Below are 21685 nucleotides of genomic sequence, written 5' to 3' on the forward strand. Positions count from 1 at the left end.
GGTGGCTTCGAGGCGATTCTGGTCCACCATCCGGCGGCTCTGGGCGGGAAAGCGGTGCAACATCAACACTGTTTATGGTGAGGATGGGTGCTACTAACCTCAGGATGTTTTGGGTTGGTGGAAGGAGTACTTCGAAGACCTCCTCAATCCCACCGACACGCCTTCCAATGTGGAAGCAGAGTATGGGGATGTGTGCTCCAACTATAGGGGAATCACACTCCTCAGCCTCCCTGGTAAGGTCTATTCGGGGTTCTGGAGAGGAGGGTCCGCCGGATTGTCGAACCTTGGATTCAGGAGGAGCAGTGTGGTTTTCGCCCCGGCCGTGGAACAGTGGACCAGCTCTATACTCTCTGCAGGGTTCTGGAGGATTCATGCGAGTTTGCCCAACCAGTCTACATGTGTTTTGTGGACTTGGAGAAGGCATTCGACCGTGTCCCTCGGGGAGTCCTGTGGGGGGTGCTCCGGGAGTATGGAGTGCCGGGCTTCCTTTTAAGGGCTGTTTGGTCCCTGTATGACCAGTGCCAGATCCTGGTCGGCATGGGCGGCAATAAGTCAGTCTTGTTTCCGGTGAGGGATGGACTCCTTCAGGGCTGCCCTTTGTCACCGATTCTTTTCATGGTTTTTATGGACAGAATTTCTAGGCGCAGCCAGGGCATTGAGGGTGTCCGGTTTGGTGACCTCAGGATTAGGTCTCTGCTTTTTGCAGAAGATGTGGTTCTGTTGGCCTCATCGGACCGTGACCTTCAGCTCTCGCTGGGACAGTTCGCAGCCGAGTGTGAAGAAGCTGGGATGAGAATCAGCACCTCCAAATCCAAGACCATGGTCCTCAGCCGGAAAAGGGTAGAATGCTCTCTCCAGGTCGGGGATGGGGTCCTCCCCCAAGTGGAAGAGTTTAAGTATCTCGGGGTCTTATTCACGAGTGGGGGGACGATGGAACGGGAGATCGACAGGCGGATCGGTGCGGCGTCCGCAGTGATGCGGGCGCTGCATCCGTCTGTCATGGTAAAGAAGGAGCTGAGCCAAAAGGCAAAGCTCTCGGTTTACCAATCGATTTATGTTCCTACCCTCACCTATGGTCACGAGCTGTGGGTAGTGACCGAAAGAACGAGATCATGAGTGCAAGCGGCCGAAATGAGTTTCCTCCGCAGGGTGGCTGGGCTTTCCCTTAGATATAGGGTAAGGAGCTTGGTCATTCGGGAGGGACTCAGAGTAGAGCCGCTGTTCCTCCGCATCAAGAGGAGCCAGATGAGGTGGCTCGGGCATCTGATTAGGATGCCTCCTGGATGCCTCCCTGGTGAGGTGTTCTGGGCATGTCCCACTGGGAAGAGGCCCCGGAGAAGACCCAGGACACGCTGGAGGGACTATGTCTCTCGGCTGGCCTGGGAACGCCTCGGTATTCCCCCAGAGGAGCTGGATGATGTGGCCGGGGAGAGGGAAGTTTGGGGTTCCCTGCTGAGACTGCTGCCCCCGCGACCTGACCACGGATAAGCGGGAGATAATGGATAGATGGATGGATGGATGGATGGTTTGTCACTGAAGTTATAAGCGTTCATAGTCTCCACCTCTCCCTTTCCTGTTACCACAGGTTCGGGTGAATCGAGTTCTTCTTTGTTTTCAGTTTTGTTCCTTTTTTTGAATATAACTCTTGTCAGTTACTCAACATGCTCATTCCTGTGTTTCCCGTCCGGCTGGTTGTGACAGTAATATCGAAAGTCTAAGTGCTTCTGGTTTCCCATAAAAGGATTTTTCAGTATGAAGCTGGTTTAATTAAAGTCATTATTGCTACATGCTCTTTACAACAGTAAGAGGAGAAAAAATCTGAGGTAAGAGGCAGTTTACACTCTTGAAGTTATTTCAAGATTTTCCAAATATTGCATGCTTGCTTCTAAGCTGTTAGATGAATATCTGTGTTTATTATGATAATAGAAAAGCACCTGATACAAAATCATGCCTCACCATGTGTACTGACCATCGAAACCCAAAACTTAATGTAAATTAGATTTTGTTGTATTATGTCTACTGCATGTGTCTAAAAAAAGTGTTTCGATTTCATAATCCAATTTTAAACATCTCGGAGTATCCGACTATATATACGTGTTTGTCTATTTGATTAACAAGTAAACATAAAGCTACGGAGCCCCTCTGCAGAACAGGTTGTGCCAAAAAGTGACTGCCAGAAACTGATTACGATCCGCGGAGCGCTCACAGCCTGTTCAGGACGCATCGCAGTTTCTTGTGCGACTAAGGCGGGTAATTTCGATATCAAATCGTCTTAACGTGCAGAAAGTATACAGTACATGTGTCCCCAAGCTAATATAGCGAAGGTATGTCTTTGTCAGATTTAAGGCTGGTTTTGGTGAATTTTTAAATAAATAATTGTAATAAAAGTCAAAGGAAGCCATTGTTATGTAAAACGCTTTAAAGCAGTCCTCGGTCGTAACTGCATTGTAAAACTGTAACCTTATGTCATGAAACCATGGAAGTTCAAATGTGACACATTAATGTAGATTTATGTTTATAAATGTTCCTACGTCTAAATGAGTTTCACTACACAACCGATGTGGATTACTTATTAAATAAAGACAATTCTTCATCTTGGAGTCATATTAAAGAGTCAGAGATTTTTCCTGCTCTGTGCTGCAGTATCAACCATCCAGTCCTTTTTACCACTTTAAACACCTCTATAGGACCAGTATAACCAGTACAATGCAGTTCACCCATTGCCAAAAAGTGATTACAGTCAAAACCTTTCTACTGAAAACCTCTCTCTGCCTGATTTTAATTGTTTTGCAATTGATATATTTAGTTAAGATGTTTCTGCACTTGAATCTGAACAAAACATTGCGCTGCGTTTGCGTTTTATGCATCATGTCACGGTCGCCGGAAGGCGAGCAGGGAAGCAGGGGAGAGGAGCCAGGAAGTCGGGTGGAAACGGGGATTTATTCGGGAAGCAGGACCGGGGAAACACGACAGTTAACAGCAACATCAATGACCGGACTGGGGAAACAAACGGAAACGCGGACTAAATACAATGGACTAATGACAACAATCAGGAACAGCTGGTAAACACGGGGAATCCACATGCGGTTAACGAGGGGGCGTGACACACATCAGGATCGGACGGAGCGGTGCATGACACATTACAAGGGATACATATGAAAGGTGCTTGTTTACTTTTCATTAGTCCTGTGATCTTAGGGTTTGCATGACAGTGTAGGGGACTGTTTTGATGACTGACCGCTTGTCTGGGTATTTTTTTGTTGTTGATGGCAGAAAACTTTAACATCGCTGGGAATCCCGTGACCCACGGGAGTCACGAAAAATTGTCAACCTCTAGTGTCGCTCATATGAATATAGTTCACGATCGATGGTGCACCCCCCCTCCCCAATAGTCAGTTAGATGCCAGCCCGGTAGATCCACTCTGACACCGACCCTGCCCCTCTGGTGACATAGGAGAAAAATATATATAATTAAGTGGTGGCCACATCTTTCTTAAAGCGTGGGGATGAGTAAAATTTCCGGGATGTTGTATGCTGGCACTTGCCTTTAGAAAGTTAACTCTCTGGAGTCTGAGGCCTCTCAGCCACTTTCGGGGTAGTCTGACATGCCTTGACATTTTAAAATATTTCACCTATCTAAAAAACATTTATTCCAAAGTGTTACATGTGCTTTTATTCAACACCAATAATCTGAGACCACTTAAAATGTTATTATTCTATTTTTTGTTAAAATCAACTTTAAACATATACTTTTCAAAAACCTATTTTCAGACATACTGAGAAATTGTAAAAAATCACATTATAGACATTTCTAGCTAAGACTTTTGAACTCTGAAGCTTATAGACACAGGGGTTGGCTAGGTGAAAGAGACATTCTGAAATTTTATGTGGTTTGATTACTAAAGTGTTAGAACTTTGGAGTGACACTCTTTTTTGAAAGTCAGTGACTTGCACAATGAATATTGATGGGATAGGTGTCCCCACACCTGTAGTAGTTTGCATACTGTCAATGGCCCATCAGTCTGGAATGTCACTGCACCCCACACCCATCACTTTGGAAAGGTAGTTTGAAACACAAGAAAAGTAGCAACAATAAAATCCTTTTCACAGATTATTGGTAGATGGAATGAAAAATTGTGACCATATAAATATGATGCAGTGCCGTGCCGGAAATAAAATAATTCACTATTATTAACATGTGTCTTCTCACAATTATGTTATCAATTAAAAAATATATAATTTCTTTATAAAATTATACTTTTTATAATATATATATATATATATATATATATACTTTATTTATTTTGGACCTTGAACTCTTTACATTGATGTCACTATAGATACTGATGTTGTCACTAGAAAATTGCAAGATTTTTTTCTACAAATTATTGCCTTGGTTTAAATCTTACCTTTGTATTGATCCCACATAGAATGACATGATTCTCTTACTTGTTAAAAAGGAATATGATATCCATTTTACATTTAGCAGATCCTGTGCCCAGAGTTTCTGAAATGGAATCCCCTATCTGTTTGATTGAAAACAATGGGACGCTGCGAGTTGTACCAGAGGCATTGTCCTATCTTATGGGAGTCAGGCAACCTGTTGTGGTTGTGGCCATAGTGGGATTGTACCGTACTGGCAAGTCCTACCTGATGAACAAGCTGGCAGGAAAGCAGAAGGGTAAGACTGCAGTTTGAATGATTTTCGCAGTTCTGCATTGCTTCATTCTCAGATATTCAGCTTTTATTTGTCATTGTTCCTTAAGGTTTTTCCCTGGGAGCCACCATACAGTCACATACTAAGGGCATCTGGATGTGGTGTGTACCTCACCCCCTTAGAAAGGACCACACTCTGGTGCTCCTGGACACCGAGGGCCTGGGCGATGTGGAGAAGGTGATCAGAAGGGTTGCTTGTTCTGTTTAAAGTATTTTAGTTAAGCAGTTAAGCTCGCTGTCATATTTATTTGGCCTTTTGGCATTAAAGTTTGACTTCATAATTACTAATGTTTAGAGCACAGATTTTTTGTGTACATGCTTGGTTTTTTTGACCAGATGGAAGAAAATGTCTGGTCACTGTAACTTGGGCCATTTAGTTGGGTCCTTAACCCACTGATTCAACAGTCAGTTTGGATCAGGAAACCTATCCCCATTGCTATGTGTTAATTTATTAATCTGAGATAATTTATCTTTTGATGACAAAAGAACTTTGGAGAGTCTTGCTGTTGCTCCCCTTTTTAACCAATTTATGCATATTATATTACTCATATAAAATAGTTGGCCTATATTAATGTAAATGTTCAAGGTCAGTTGAAAAATACATTTAAAGTTGAATACTTTTGTTTACAATGCATGTCACTATCATCCCATACAAGAAAAACAGAATTAAAAAAATTGTTGTTATTACGGATCTATGGTTTGTTTACAGATATGTTGTTAACAGGGTTGTGTTACAAAAAAAGATCACACACTACTGGTGAAAATAAAATGCATCTTTTGAGAGAACATTCTTCATAAGATTCACTGAAATATCCATATTTCTGGTAAATGTAGTCTAGGCAAAAATGTTCTTACATTGTCATTTTCACTGAATTTGAATTAATCAATTTATTCTATATTTCTTTCAATCTATGATGCTCAGCTTGAATAGCTAATCTTTCAGATGTATTCTGGGTTTTTTTAAATATATTGGATTTTTTTCTTCCAGTTACTTACTGTAGGGTGTCCATGTCTAAGGATACCATGGCTGAGTTACCGTGGACTTTAATTTGAAATCTGTAGGCTTTCACTGGACAGAATCCCAAAAAGTTTGCAGGACATTTATTCTTTTTTCTATGTAACTGGGGACTTGTTTTAAAGGTTCTCGTATTAGATTCTGGCATAGCATACTGTATTACATTAGGTGAACTGATGTTCATAGTGTTGTTTTTTAAAAAATTATAATTGATATGTTTTATTCCCCTGGGAAATTCTCTTTACGCCTCCCCCAACTTGCTCTCTGTAGGTAAGAGCACGCGAGCCATGAAAAGCAGCCACCCATAGCAGAATCCAGTCAGCAGGGGGTTAAGGGTCTTACTCAAGCACCCACAGATGTGCTAAGGCCAGGCTCAAACCAGTGACCTTCCGATCACAGGCACAGAGGCTTAGATCACTGAGCCACACACTGTTTAGCCAGGGCAAAACTATATTTCCTCATGGCATCATTTAATTTAGAATTGGTTGTTGTATTTCAGGGAGACCAGGAGAATGACGCCTGGATCTTCGCTCTCACCATTCTTTTGAGCAGCACTCTGGTCTACAACAGTAAAGGTACCATAGACAACCAAGCAGTGGAAAACTTACAGTATCCTTTCTTCTGTAAATATAACTTATTTTAAGTCAAAGGTGGCTCTTATGAAAACCAAGTTTATAATGTGGGAGCAGACATTAGCTCTCACACCTACCCAGGGGTCAAGTTGACCCCAAAGGCATATGTCAGGTGACTTCTCATAGTAACACAATTATTGTAGGATTGTGTAAAAGTTAGGTAAATTTCCCCGATTGGTACCAGAGACCTTTGGTGCCTACTATAAGAAAAGGCAGCTGCTGGTTTGTTATGTTGTATTGGATTTATTAAAGAACAGTTGTTCTGTAAAGATACTCATTATTAGGTCCTTCAATGGTGTATGTTACTGGTAGTTAAAGGGATTCAGTTTCTTAGGCCAACACAGAATTGTTCCTTAACATACATAGATATGTCACAGAGTTGACAGATCGGATCAAGGTGAAATCACCAGCCAATGCTTCATCTGCTGAGGATGATGATGATGATGGGGCAGATGTACAGTTTGTGCAGTTCTTTCCCAGTTTTGTGTGGGCTGTTCGTGATTTCACTTTGTTGTTGGAAATTAATGGAACGGAAGTAACTGCAGACAAGTATCTGGAACATGCTCTCAGCCTTAAAAGAGGTAAGAGAACATCAAAGATACACAGTTGAATTAGACCATCAGACTTTACCATGCTTTTGTGTCCAGAGAAAGATGGTGCACAACACAAAATTAATGGTCACTGGTGTGAAGAATCTGATTTTTTATATACATATTACATCTGAGAAATGAATGAAATTAAATCAATATGACACTAAAATGACAAATACATCTGTAGAGACCTGTCACCAATTAAATTGTCTTATAAGAGCTTACATATTCTACACCAGTTGGTAACAATAAAACAAATCTAATCTGGCAACCAGTTACTTCACTGCCAAATTTTCTTGCCATTTCGTAAAGGAACTTGGCGAAAATGTTGGTCCTTTGTGAAGGTGGCTGCATAGACCAATTTTGAGTGATGTAATGATTACGCCACAGGAAGTTGCCACACAAAGTGGTGGCAAAAAAACAGAAGAAACAAACAGAGGCGAATGGGCAAAGACCCCAAAGTAAAGTAGGAACATGTCATGTTGTGTGGTTGGTTGCCAAAATAGAATTGAAAAAGCAGCGACTTTCATTTCATTATGGGATACCGCTGTTTAGATGACATTTGAAGTGAAACAGACATTTATGGCACATGCAGGCCCCTGATGTACTTTCTGTATCTGTTATTCTAGCCTCACATACAGCTCAACCTTAAAAAGCAGTGCTGCTGCAGTATATAGTTCCTCATAAAAGCTTCTAAATTCATTATTAATACCTATCTGATCTATTGTTAGCCCAACTGGAGTTTGAATATCTGATATATTCAATGTGTTTTCCTTACCAAATGCTTTGCCCTCTCCCCAAATTCATATTCCCTCTGCCTATACCTCAAATTGTGCCCCTCTTCCATGGGACATAACCCCATGAAGGGTAAGGGGAAAAACACAACTCAACAAAAATATATTAGAATATAAGAATATAAGATCCCTGGCTGGCCTCTTAACTACGAAAGGGCTGCTAACACCTCCAGTCATCTCCCGACTCAACAGAACAGGCCCAGCCTTCCACCAAAATATATTATGTAGACAGTATACTTTCTATTAGTACTGTTGAATAGACATAATCTATGCTTCCCATTTTCACTGAACAACAACAACAAAACAATGAGTCAGAACTAGTTGTCCCAGTATCTCTTCAGTTCACAGACAGTAGTAGCTCAAGAATAAAACAAAAAACCCTGGAGTTGCATGAACTGTTGCATTTTACATTTTAACATAACTGTTCCCACCAGCCATTCCATTGATTAACATGAGCTACATTCAACAATGGAGCTATAACTTGAGAAAAGTTATGTCCTCTTACTTTAGTGGGTCCTCCCTAACTTTACTATGATGTTAGCCTCTCCTTTAAAAACTTAGCTGCTTGCACCAGAACCCTGAAGCTTCGTGGCTTCTCAGCTCAGCTGGGTAGAACAGGCCATAATGTATTCCCTCACAGCATTTCAGTAGCCCACACACTCTCTTGAATGCAGCCCATTGCCTGATGACTTTTGCAGGTCCAGGTGAATCTGAACCATGTCGCTGTCCATAGTCTCAATTTCCTTCATCTGTGTAGCCTTTCTCAGCCTTAATTCCTGCTCAAGGAAACAGTGAAATGCCACCACAAATGCGCTGGCAGGCAGGCCATCATCTGATCTCACTCTCAGAGGATGATGTGCTCGGTCCAAAATTGTCAAGCGCTAGGACTTCCTATAATGAAATAAAGACAACCGTCCATTTTCATCTTCCTGTCTCTCTTTAATCTCAGTTATATGCAAACTGCATTGATGAGACCTCACCTCCAGGTCCACATTCCTTTCCTCCAACTTGACAAAATTCTGTTTCAATTGTGCCGCTTCTTGTTGGAGAGTAATAATACTTTTTGAGTGACCATTTTCCACCTCCTCCAGAGAAAGCACTTGCACCTCCAGTGCGGTTACCTTTATGTTTGCCTGATCAACTGCATTCTTATCTTCCTCTCATAGCTGGTCACATTGAACTCTTATTTCTGTGGCATGTGCCTCTGCCTTTTCTTCAATTTCCTGCGGACACTTGGTTTTCACTTCCCAGAGTTCACGGAGGATCACCTCTTGACACACTCGAATATTAGACTGGGATGTTATATATTTATAAAGAGTATGTTTTAATTAAAATTAAAAAAAATTGTTGAAGAGCTCAGCCTTCACACGTCTTCACGTCGCTGTCTAAACTGGATACACCAACCTGTAATGATTAGTAGGTCTAGATACTCAAAAATATAATTCAGAGGGCACACTGAATTAGCCCTACAGCATAAAATAATATGAAGACCTATGCAGAAAAACTCAAATTTTTTCATAGACATTTTGACATTTTTATATATCTATATTATGTAGCTTATTTTTATTTATTCTATATTAATTGTTTATGTAATTGTTTATTCTTACTGCTTCTACTGTAAACCAACAGTATGTCCTTCAGGATCAGTACTATCTATCTGTCTGTCTGTCTGTCTGTCTAAAAATTATAACAACAGCAGTAGTAGTTTCAGTGATGAATGGAAAAAATGTATATTCACCCAGTCATGCAAGTGCAGTTTGCTGTCAGTATATAATTGTTCAATTTCCTAATAATTGCCAATGTTTTGTATAGTTTCGTTTAATGTCCTTGCTGCTAGCTAGGCAGTTCGTTGGTCCATAGTACACAAAAGGCATTGGACAAATCTCTGTATTCAAGGTCCTGGACATGATCTCAAAGCATGAAATTGTATGCCTCGAGGGATTAATATGCCTTCAGTTTATCTTTTGTGTACATGCTTGGTTTTTTTGACCAGATGGAAGAAAATGTCTGGTCACTGTAACTTGGGCCATTTAGTTGGGTCCTTAACCCACTGATTCAACAGTAAGTTTGGATCAGGAAACCTATCCCCATTGCTATGTGTTAATTTATTAATCTGAGATAATTTATCTTTTGATGACAAAACATTAAAATAACTGGAGAAGTCGTCCGGATTATTCATATATGATTTTGGTGAATACCTCTACTGATCTGGCTCTTTCTGCCACCACTTATGCTCCACCCACAAAATAAGTCACCTTATCTGCAGACACGAAAGTGGTCTACACTTCAAATGATATTGGGACAAAACTAAATTTAACTATGTTGGCAAGAACAATCTATTGCATACTTAAAAAACAAGGTCTTGTACATTCAATGTCATGGCATAGCAGACTTTTTTTGATGAAGCAAACCCACATAGAGAATGGAAATAAATGTATGCTTATTTGCAATTTCTACCCATGAATTGCAGTTCGTCTGCATCTTTACAATCTCTACATGATTTGTCATATAAATGGGGATAACTTTGCACAAGGTCAGCAAGTCTCCCTTCAAAGGCATTCATGATTGCAAAGCCTTTTGTTTTTACTTCCAGTACATTTCAGGGCACTAGTGACACAAAAGACCGTATGTTTTGTGTAGCCAATCATGGACAGTGGGTGGGATCAAAACAAACAAGAAAGTTAGTCTTGGGGGCTCTACACAGGCACTGTGCCATACGGAAACTGTGATCACCAATCATACGTTGTATTGTTAAAATGACATAAATTATGTTGTTTTCATTTTAAATAGTTGGCCACCTTTAGAGTATATACTTCATAATAGACTGACAATGTGCTGCAATGCAAAGACTTGAACATGTTTCTCTGTTTAGGAAACGACAAGAAGACTGTAGCCTATAACCTCCCCCGAGAGTGCATTCGGAATTACTTTCCAGAAAGGAGATGTTTTGTGTTTGAAACGCCTGCAGCTCCAGAGAAAATGGCCCACCTCGAGTCCATGGATGAAAATCAGCTCAGTTCATCATTTAAGGCTGTTACTTTGAAATTCTGTGACTATATCTACAATGAAAGTTCAGTAAAAAAAGTGAAAGGTGGACTCCCGGTCACAGGAAGGAGTGAGTCATGACAACTGTAGCTCTGTGTTGCATTTCCTGTTTTAAAAATATTGCTTTATGTGTAATGAGTTAACAGTGTTAATTAATAAATTGGACCTTATGACAGTAGTTTGGAGGACAAAATGTTTTTGGATTATATCCATTTCTATTAGATATTACATAATAATTATAGATTTTGAATAATTTGAATAATAATTCATATGTAATGAATTAATGTTATTAATTATTACTTTGGACCTCATGACAGTAGTCTGGAGGGTAAAGGTTTTTGGATTAAATAAATTTCCAATAGATATTATATAATAATTATAGATTTTGAATAATTATGATTTACGTATACACTGTTTGGTTTCAGTGCTTGGCCACTTGGCAAAGACCTACGTGGAGACCATTGCTAGTGGAGGTGTTCCCTGTCTGGAGAATGCTGTGCTGGCCATGGCCCAGATTGAAAACCAGGCAGCTGTGCAGGAAGGATTGCAGGTCTACAAGAAGGGCATGCAGGAGATTACCTTCCCAGTAGACATGGAGGAGATGTCCAGGAAGCATGGACAATGGGATTCCCAGGCCATCGAAGCATTCAGAAACCGATCCTTTAAGGATGAGAATGGTGAATACATGAAAACACTAATGGTAGGTTCCAGTCCCAGCCAGCTTATAATGATACTGATTTAAGGTTGATGAAAGCATGTAAACTGCAACAGAATCTGTGCTGTGTTCATAGGAAGCCATCAAAGAAGCTTATGCTGCTTTTCTTGCTGAAAATGATAAATCCTCAGAAGGTCTTTGCAGACAGTTGCTTTCACAGCTTTCTGAGTCAATAGGCAAGAAACTGGAGAATGGGTTCTATGCTAAACCGGGTGGGTATGACCTTTATTGTGTGGACCACCAAGACTTACTGGATGAATACAACAGAGCACCCAACAAAGGAGTCAAGGTAAGAACTACGGTTAAATCTGTCTACAGCCCTAAATGACTTGGTTTTGCTGATACACTGTGTGCCTTTCAAAAGCTGAACAAGTAACTGAAATTTATTTCAAAATAGCTTTGAATTACAGAGTTAAGTAAAATTGTTGTTAAAGAGGTGTTGTTGTAAGTAATTGAGTTTGTATTATAGATCAGAACTTGCTTTGCAATGCATTAAAATCCTAGCAAATAATGTTTTACCAAGCATATATGATCTTATGTTCAGGATGTACTGGAATTGGTAGGTTTCAGGCCAAATACCAAAATCAATAAAGTTTTTATCTGTGTTGCTGAAATTGGGGGGGGGGGGGGCATGGGGGGTTTAATTAAATCGTAGAATTTCATTGTATTAAGCCCCTTTGTCTGTTATGATCTTTTCATGTCCTGATGGATTTTATAGGCGGAAGAAGTCCTAGAGAACTTTCTAAAGGAAAAGAGTGCAGAATCTACTGCAGTCAGGCAGGCTGATAAGCAACTGACTGAGAAAGAGAAGAAAATCCACGGTAAGGTTTTATGACAACTATGCGGAACAAAGGTCTGACCTGTTTTTATTGAGTAGTGCCGTCGATTATATATAATAATTAGTTACATAGGATATGTTCATGTTATACCTGTTCTTTTTTTAATTCCGCCACCAACTCCCTTGTTTTTAATTTCCATAGAGAGCTCAATACACACCCACCCACCCCTGCACCCTATCACCATAATAATACCCAGATCATCATACATACTGTAGAGACAGACATCTATGAGGAATGAGATCAGTTATCAAGAATGAGACTTTGGTGAAAGTTTGTAGCGTATGTGTGTGTGTCTCTATGTCTGTGTCTGTGTTTGTGTGTAAATACAGGAGACAGAATCAGAGGGGTTAATTGACAGGCGAGTCTAATGAAATGATCAAGGAACCCCAAACTTTTTCATAGTGTGAGGATTGGTGTTGGAGGGTAATCTGTTCCATGTATTGTTTGAGAAGGTTTAACCATCACGTGATATTTAACGTATGTCTTTTTTCCCAGTATATTTAATGTATGTATTTAATGTCTTTTTTCCAGTAATCAGTGCATGTTCCTTACCTCTTTTTTCCAGTTTAAGAGGATATTTTTCTTGGCAATAGTTTAGGGAATGAGTATGGATTTTGAATTTTGGATTGGTGGGTTTATTATTGAAAGATCTCCAAGTAAATAGGGATGGAGATAGTGGAATGCTACAGTTCGACATGAGACATTATGTTAATGACCTCTTGTCAAAAATGTTGAAGACGAGGGCAGAGCCTGGTAGAGTGGTAATAGTCATCTTGGGTGTTTGACATGCAGGATGAACTTATGTCAGAGTCTGTATGTTCCATCTTATACAACCTGTGCTGGGTGATGTGAGATCTATGAATTACCATGTACTGTATTAGTTGTACCTTAGTGTTGTTAGTCATTGTTAAGTTCTTGCAAATTTGGGTCCAGAATTCTGTATTGGTTGTAATTGATAAGCCTTCTTTCCAGGTTGTGATTGGGATGGGAATTATTGTGTCCACAGTTGTAATATCAGTATATTTTGGAACGGATCTTCTTTTGGTTAGTTATTTTATGAATTTGTTCTACTAATGGGGATGGGAGTAAATTATTTGACATATTGATTTTAGATGTAAGAACAGACTTTAATTGGAGGTACTGAAGGAATGCTTCCTTCCCCATGTCGTAGTCCAGTACTAAATGTTGAAAAATAATGAAGCTGTTATTCTGGAAAAGGTTTGTGATATCACTTTGTTTCCATGTGTTAAAGGTAAGTGATGTTTTGTTGAATAGAAGGTCCAGGTTGTGCATTATTGGAGTGTATTTCCAGGGTCACAAGGTATGTTTGATGTCTTTGTTGATTTTCCACCAGGTGTCACACCCTTCTTACTCCGTCCTCCTGATCCTGACATACATGCCATGCCTGGTGCTCGTTTGTCTTACCTCTTGTTCCTGCCCTCATGTTCACATATTCAATACTGCCTCTTTTATGCCCCTTTGTTAGTCTAGTATTTAAGTCCTGAGTTCCCCAGGTTGGTCATTGTTGCTTGTCTGTGCTCCCGTACCTGTAATCCTTATCAAAATAAAGTCCCTTGTGATGGTTTATTTAGCACCATGGCTGCATCTAGGTCATGCTTTCCCTTTGGTGTGACACCAGGCTGTCAGGGTTATCACAATTACAGTTAAATCATATATCATATCATATCATATCATGATGAATGATGATCCCCGTGGAGAATTTCTCTTTTCAACCTACCCCATCTTGCTTGGCAGTGAGGGCTGCCACCCATAGAGGCGCCCAGGGAGCTGGGGGTTAAGGGCCTTTTCATTTCATTAATAAACCATTACTTCCTTAATCGGTAGAGTACATGATTTTTAATATAATCAATAATTACAGGCATACTACTGTATATATACAGTGGTACCTCAGAACTCGAACTTAATCTGTTCAGAACTCGGGTTCGAATCCTAAAAAGTTTGAGTTCTGATCCAATTTTCCCCATAAGAAATAATGGAAAACCAATTAACTGGTTCCCGGCCCCCAAAAATTACACCTAAATATGTTTTTTTTTTTTTTATCATTTAAACACAAGATGAACAGGATAAAACAAGAAGAGCATATACTGTACTAAACACATCTAAGCACGTTTATCAAAACAATAATTTGTAAAGTAAGAAAATAAATGTATCCAAACAATGTGTAAAGTTAAAAAAAAAAAAAAAAACTTCCTACCCCCCATCCGCTCATTCCGTGTGCCACGCCCCCTCGTTAACCCCGTGTGGGATTCCCGTGTGATCAGCTGTTTCTGGTTGTTGTCATTAGTCCTCTGTATTTAGTCCGCGTTTCAGTTTGTTTCCCCAGTCTGGTCATTTTATTGTCCGTCTGCGTTTTGCCTGCCTTACCTGTAATTAAACCCTGTATCCCCCGATACGTCTGCGCCTTTGTCTCCGTTCTGTCCCCGCTCGGCATGGCAATATTATTATAATTAAAGATATTAATGGTTTATTATTAATGATATTAAAATAAATAATAAGAATTCTTTATTTTTAAATGTATTTTATTATATAATAATTACTGTTACTATCATTGTCTAAATGTATTTTTACTGTCTAAATATATATATACTCAGCTAGTGTAAACATGCATGATGCTATCACACTGAGGCTGAGACTGAAGCATTACCCTTTGTTTCCGCTGAGAGACGTGCCGCATGACTCATTTCCCCACGCGTACAAGTTAACTTAGGTCAGCATTCACGGTTTGACTTCTGAGATTCAGATCGTGTTCTAGGTCATTTTTTTCGAACTGGGTTGGTTTGACTTTTAAGAAATTCAAGTTCTAATGAGTTTGAGTACTGAGGAACCACTGTATATGCATATATGCCATACTGTATATAGTACTATATATACAGTAGATAAAATATAAACCACAGAAAATAAGAAAAACAAAGCAATGCAAATGACACACACCTGACTGATAATCTCAAATGGAACTTGCTCAGTGGACATATTCAAATTTCCACTTACATCACTCATATCTTTTGGCCCATCAGAGGAGAGAAGCATGGCCTCCATAGCAGGAGCATGAGAGCAGGACCGCAATCTGCTGCTCCTTCAAACAAACAAGGGAATGTTTCCACTGCTATTAATGCTAATTTTGTAATATTGATTCACCATTTGTTGGTATTATTTTTGATTTAAAAAATTCTGTAAAAACTTGATAAATCCATATAAACTGCTTTACATTCTGGGTCAATAATCAGTTGTCTGCAATCAATGGGCAGTGGTGGCTTAATGGTTAGGGAGGCGCACTTGTAATTGAAAAATTGCAGGTTTGAATCCCCAGCCAAAGAGGTACCCTGAGCAAGGTACCACCCCCCAAGTGCTGCTCCCCGGGTGCTGAATTAGCTGTCCCCTGCTATGTCACATATGAGTTACATGCTGGGAACACATTTTGTTGTTGTGTGCTGTGGTATGACAACTAATCACTAAATTCTAATAATTGTAACAATAAGAACTACGCTTTTTTTAATGCTTTAATTGGGAAACTGGAAATAGAGGATGTCGCAGACTGTACTTTCTCTAAAAAGGTGATATACTTACTTCTCCATCCAATTCCCTTCTCCCCTCCCCTTTGTTATGATTGGTCAAACAGAGGAAAGAGAGAAGGCTGCATTGCTGGCTCAGCAGAACAAAGCTGAAGAGGAGAAACGTTTACAGATGGAGAAGACCCTCAAAGATGAACGTGAAAGCCATGAGAAGGCAGTTGAGGTGATTAGACAGAAAATGGAGGATGAAGTGGCCCTTCAAAAGAAGGAGTTAGAAATGGCCTTAGAGTGCAAACTCAGAGAGCAGAGGGATCTGATGCAGCAAGGTTTTAAGGCGAAGTCTGATGAAATGGCACAAGCAATCAACAGCCTCAGAGCAGAGGTGGCTTGTGCGAGATCAAACAAATCTTGTAATATCATTTAGTAACTGTGGTCCCTCCTAATTTACTTACTGGATTACACAGGTTTCAAATTAGTTTTATGCTTTTGCAGACAAAATGCAGCAAGGTATTACTTGATTTCATCATTAAATAATGGTTTGATCAATAAAACAACTATATTGAAAGCTCTCTTTGTAATGGCTTTATTATTTATTTATCTGGTTTATGATTCTTTTTGGAAAGTTGTTCACATATTTGACTGTAATCCTGAACAGTACGGATAGAGAGCAGTGTGGTGGCTGCTGACCCCGGGTATCATTTCAGACCTGATGATATGTTACTCATAACTATAAATATTTAGTAAATTTAACAAAATTAAGTACACTATCATTCATTACACCCACATCAAGAGTAGGATGAGAATTTTCAAAGGAGCAGCTATGGAAGAGAGTGAGAAAGAGGCCCAGTGCCACGTCTGATGCGGAAGGCATGACCCAGAAGCAGAACATACAGGGATTTAATATGAATGGGACATGAACAACCAGAAAACAAAGGACCATAAAATGGTGAACAGGAAGAAGTAACAAGGCAGGAGTGGGGTGAACCGGAACACAGGGAAAGCAAACACTGGGAACTAGGAATGCACCAAACAGCAATAACAGCAAGAATGACTGAGCTGGGAAACACAGTAAGGGCGAGCACATTTATATACACAACTAACGAAGGACTAACAAAAGACAGATGTGGGGGATTGTCACATCAGAATGAGAAAAACTAGGTGATTGCGGGATCATGATGTCACCCTGGAGCTCCTGTACTAGGTTGTGTTCAGGGAAACAATTTCAGGACAGGGGCATGATAGATGTAACTCATAGGAGGAGAAATACTGTGTCTTAGAGAACATAAAACGCATGGAACAATGTGAAAATGTATACATGACATTATTAGATCTATCTAGATGCTTCAGTCACTTTCTTGTGACTGTAGCTTTCCTCCAGGAGAAGATTATGTCTGATGGCTTCCAACTTTCATCAGACATCCTCCAGTTGGCGGGATGGTCACTGCCCATCTTCTCATAGCTTCTAACTGAACTGCTCTCACTGATTCAAAAGCCAACAATGTTCTCTCTCCATGGCCTCCTCCAGCCTGTGAGCAGCTGTCTTACTTTCTCTTCCTGCTAGTCCCAGAGCTAAGAGTATTTTCCACACAGACCGTGCCTGGAAATCCACTTAGTAGTACTTAGTTGTTTTCCTTTCTGAGGCCTCTGGGCAGCCATCTTGCCATGGGACAATCAGTTCAATCAGGATAATCCCCTTCACCTCCTCAGACTATATGACCACAGGGGGCTTCAGGATTGTCTACACGACCTGGAGGAAAAGTAACTTCTTTCCCTGCTGCACCCTCATCTCAAGTCCCAAAGCTCTTGTCCTTCACCCTTCCTCCTGGCATGGAACTTGGGCTTGGATCATGACTCACTTCTGCTTTGGGTCCGCTGGAAGTGAGTGGCTCAGAGTCCCTGTCTCCTGTACACAAGTTCCTGATGGAATTCTAACTTCAGCATGGTTTGGTTAATGCTGCACCACTAATGTGTCAACAAATAAAATGAAGATTACAGTGTATTCATCAGTCCGGTAAAGGGAATACTAGTTATTCAGCTATGTAAAATTGTAAAACCACACATACACACCCCTACATCCTGATCTCTGTGGGCTCAATATGGTTTTACTCAAGACACAAAACTTATGTTCAGCCAAAAAAATCTACCTTTTAATAACACAAAATTCACCTCAGCTAGGGATGTACCCTCTGTAAAGTGATCTTTCATTTTCCTACTTACAAGTATTCCAATGCAAAAAAAAACATTATTTAATGACAAAATCAAGTAATGCCTTGCTGTATTTTGTCCACGAAAGCATGAAGATTTCACTTTCTTTCATGCACAGAAATCAAAAGGGATGTTTAATTTTAAACACAGAACTGATATCAGCGCTTTGCATTTCGTGGACAGAAGAAAGTAAATCTTTGGTCAAAATGCCTTTCATGAATGAAAGAAAGCAATTTTGCGCACAAAATGCATTTCATGAATGATACAAAATCATTTTGTGGACGAAATGCATTTTGTGAATTAAAGAAAGTAATTTTGTGGGGAAAAAAAAGCATTTTGTGAATGAAAGAAAGTCATTTTGTGGACATTACAAGGCAGGTTGCTTCCAAGCATTTGTAAGACAGTACTACACAAGAACAATCAGAATACACTAGGAGCGAATGAAAACCAGCCAGGTAGAGAGCAGAAGTGACTTTCTAATTCAGAGATGACCGTCAACTTATCCGACAGTGCCTAATAAATTGGAGGATGACATGAAGTGAAGTGCGCTGCCAGGACAAGTTTATAACAGGGTCCCATAAAGCTAAGAAGAAGCTCTTTATCGACAATTGATTGAAAAAAGCCAGGTTGGAGTTTACACAGAAGCATACCAATAAAGCGATAAATGAGTCAAAGTAAAACATTTTGCTGTGGTCACAATTTTTTCTAGAGATGTATATATAAATGATCATGTTGATGTAAAACTATGCTGTTATACCTGTCAAAATGTGTTGCTTGGCCATTTCAAAACCTCTCTTAAAATCACCCCAGTAATCGCAGCAGCCATCCAATACATCCAATTTTTTTATTCGACCATTACAAGAAAAATAAAAACATACAGTTGCAAAATTGCAACAATATACTCTTGTGCAAAACTCTTAGGCAGTGGAAGGAGATGTTTAAAGCTGATTATCTGGGTAATAAGTGTATATTTGCTCAGAATAAAAACATTAACATTAGAGCATATGCAAATTAAGAGTAACAATAAAAGCTGACAGGACTTTTTTCTGTCCTCCCAAAAGTCACTGATAAATTTCTGGATAGCTAGAAGAACACCACTTCAGTTCCCAAACTCTCCTTAGGGAATTATTACCTTTCCCTTCACCCGAGTCCATATTTTTAATTTTTCTGCCGTTTGACTCATAGAAAATGATCAGATTTCATTTATCCATGCAGTGTATATTGCAGATTTTTGGGTTTTGTTTAATAAATTGGCCAGCAGGTGGTCAGTGCATTATTTATATTGCAGGTTTTTGGGTTTTTTTTTAATAAATTGTCAGTGCTCCATTTCATAAATGCCACTCAGTTAATGCTATTCAAATAACTTTCAGGCCTTATCATGTCTGAATGAACAGCCTAGAAAAGGACAAAGCATTATATTACTACTGTTACATGCAGCAGATCAGCACTGTTGTTATGAATATGTAACAGCCTATGTTCACAAAGCCAGTACAAACTTCCTTTAACTTGTATGATCTAGACTTACCACCTCAGGTAGGATGGTGTCTATATCTACCTACTACTCAGACCATCAGACCCAAACCAGACAGGTTCAGGCACTGTACCAGATGATTCTACATTCTGTCCTACATCTACTGACCTGTCAGACCTACACTCAACAATCTCCATCCTGATTTCTACCTAATACTCGGACCATCTCACCCAAACCAATCCTGTTTTGTCTGACATCTGCTGACCTGTCACACCTACACTTAGGAAACTCCATCCTCTTACAGGACTATGCCAAATCCTACCCACTACTCAGACCATCCGTCACAAGTCTGTCAGCCAGAGGGGGTCACCGTAGCGCCCCCCAAAACGATTCGGTCGATATCTCCTGTCCTGTTAGTACTACAATCAAAATTCTTTTTTCTGCAGATACAGACAGCCATGCCCTACCAACTTTGGACTATAAAGCTCCGCCTACTTAGATTGTTTGCTAATTTGCATAATTTGCAAAACTTACTTTTGCTTTAAAGTACTACCCTGTTCGACCAAATCAGGCAAATCCTAAAGTCTCTGTAAGGTATGGCCACCACATCAATTCATATGTTAATTTTCAGCAGTCATCATCCAGCTTGGTGTCTAACCCTAACCAGAATTAGAATTAAGGTTAAAAGTTTTTGAATTGGAATTTTATCTTTTTAAATGCTTGTGAATTGAAATTGACCCCGTTAATGGTCAATTGAGTTGAAATTAGAAGCTCCTGTTTTGTTTGTTAATAAGGAATTTCTTGATGAGTACTATAGTACTATTTGCTGCCTGCCTTATCAGATTTGTATACCTTAAACTAATCTAAATGTAAATATACTGTTTCAGTCCCTGTAAAAGACCACAGAGAATCATTTAGCAATGACAGCATTCAATGTTGATGTGTTTAAAACCTGGCCAGGGACAAGGGCTGCAAATTAGCTTAACCAAGACACCCTATCTGCTGTGCATTGCCTAGATTCCTTGTAACAGTTATGTCTGTTTGTCCCTGTTAAATATCAATTACGTTTCATTTACCAAATCCTTGTAATTTTAGTACGTAATAGAATGCTTAAGACTGTTAAGCATTGTTCTAAATTTTGGTTCCAGGCAGAACTCTGCTGTTTGAGGGTGAAAAAGATCATTTGATACCCTCCACTTCCTATCTGCTTTTGGAGAGTGACCTCTTCCTTGTTGCTGGTTGAATGATTGGGCATTCATTCCTGCATGATGGACCTTGTCTCGCTGGACTGAGCCCTGCAATTCTGCATGTGCTCTTTGGTGGTTCAACAGAAGAAGCTACAATAGCCTCCTGAGACCCCACCCATTCATTTATGTCCATTGTAGTGGACATTTTATTTTTGCATCTATCTTTTCACTGATGTTAGGAAACATATTTATTCCTGTTGTACATTAAAGAGGACATGCTGTGTAATTAAAAATGAAAATAAATTTGAAAAAATCTAAATTGTAAGATGTGTTATTTCCTCCAAAGACAAATAATCTAAAATTGAAGGACACTGTTTTACCTTGGGTATCTACCTCAGGATGATAGAAATTGCAGACTGTTCAGAGCTTGATATCCGTCAGACAGTCAAGCCGGTAAGATTAACTTCATTTAAAAATATACCTATAATTACATAACATTATTTTCATTATATCACAATTGCAGTATAAACTGAAAACGCATACTAAGCGGTACTATGTATGAAAACCCGGGTGTTTCCTCTTGTTTAGCTGGATGGAATGGCAGAATTGTCAGTTGAAGACAAGCATGCAGTTAATGAGTTGGCACTGGCCTGAGATTTGCCTGTAGTCACTTCTGTACGACAAACTACTACTCCATGCTGTGAGTGCTTTGTGATAAAGTACCGCAGCTATTAAATTTCACAGAATTCTGTGTATATATATATATATATATAAATAAAATGTAAAATTTGCAGGCTTTGCGTATGCCCCGAATATCAGTGATATAAAAGTTATATATGCCAAATTTCCAGATTGGATAATATTTAGAGGTTGCACACTTTGATCAGTTTTGTAAAAGTAGGCAAAAAATACGATTTTTCAATGTTAATTACTTTTATTAGGAAAA

The 21685-nt window shown here is 39.6% G+C and overlaps 1 protein-coding gene across 2 annotated transcripts; it reads left to right on the forward strand.

Annotated features, from left to right (window-relative positions):
• The first annotated feature begins 1674 nt into the window (after nucleotides 1-1674).
• Nucleotides 1675-16441, forward strand: LOC111841707 (guanylate-binding protein 2-like). Of its 2 annotated transcripts, none has more exons than XM_072716372.1 (10): nucleotides 1675-1823; nucleotides 4487-4681; nucleotides 4767-4894; nucleotides 6231-6340; nucleotides 6730-6944; nucleotides 10620-10862; nucleotides 11218-11492; nucleotides 11584-11796; nucleotides 12226-12328; nucleotides 15984-16441. In XM_072716372.1, exons 2-10 carry the CDS (start codon nucleotides 4513-4515, stop codon nucleotides 16298-16300), a joined length of 1773 nt encoding a protein of 590 aa, XP_072572473.1. In that variant the 5' UTR covers nucleotides 1675-1823; nucleotides 4487-4512; the 3' UTR covers nucleotides 16301-16441. The 2 variants fall into 2 exon arrangements, with proteins under 2 accessions (XP_072572473.1, XP_072572474.1); XM_072716373.1 differs by having other exon boundaries at nucleotides 4490-4681.
• The last annotated feature ends 5244 nt before the right edge of the window (nucleotides 16442-21685 follow it).

The sequence above is a fragment of the Paramormyrops kingsleyae genome, chromosome 9 (genome assembly GCF_048594095.1).
Source record: "Paramormyrops kingsleyae isolate MSU_618 chromosome 9, PKINGS_0.4, whole genome shotgun sequence".
Classification (NCBI taxonomy): Eukaryota; Metazoa; Chordata; class Actinopteri; order Osteoglossiformes; family Mormyridae; genus Paramormyrops; species Paramormyrops kingsleyae.

Excerpts from the sequence above, each read along its gene's own strand:
- LOC111841707 (XM_072716372.1), top strand. The coding sequence starts at position 4,513 with ATGGAATCCCCTATCTGTTTGATTGAAAACAATGGGACGCTGCGAGTT. Across the intron at positions 6,945-10,619 it reads TGCTCTCAGCCTTAAAAGAG|GAAACGACAAGAAGACTGTA; the intron begins GTAAGAGAACAT and ends TTCTCTGTTTAG. Across the intron at positions 11,797-12,225 it reads CACCCAACAAAGGAGTCAAG|GCGGAAGAAGTCCTAGAGAA; the intron begins GTAAGAACTACG and ends TGGATTTTATAG.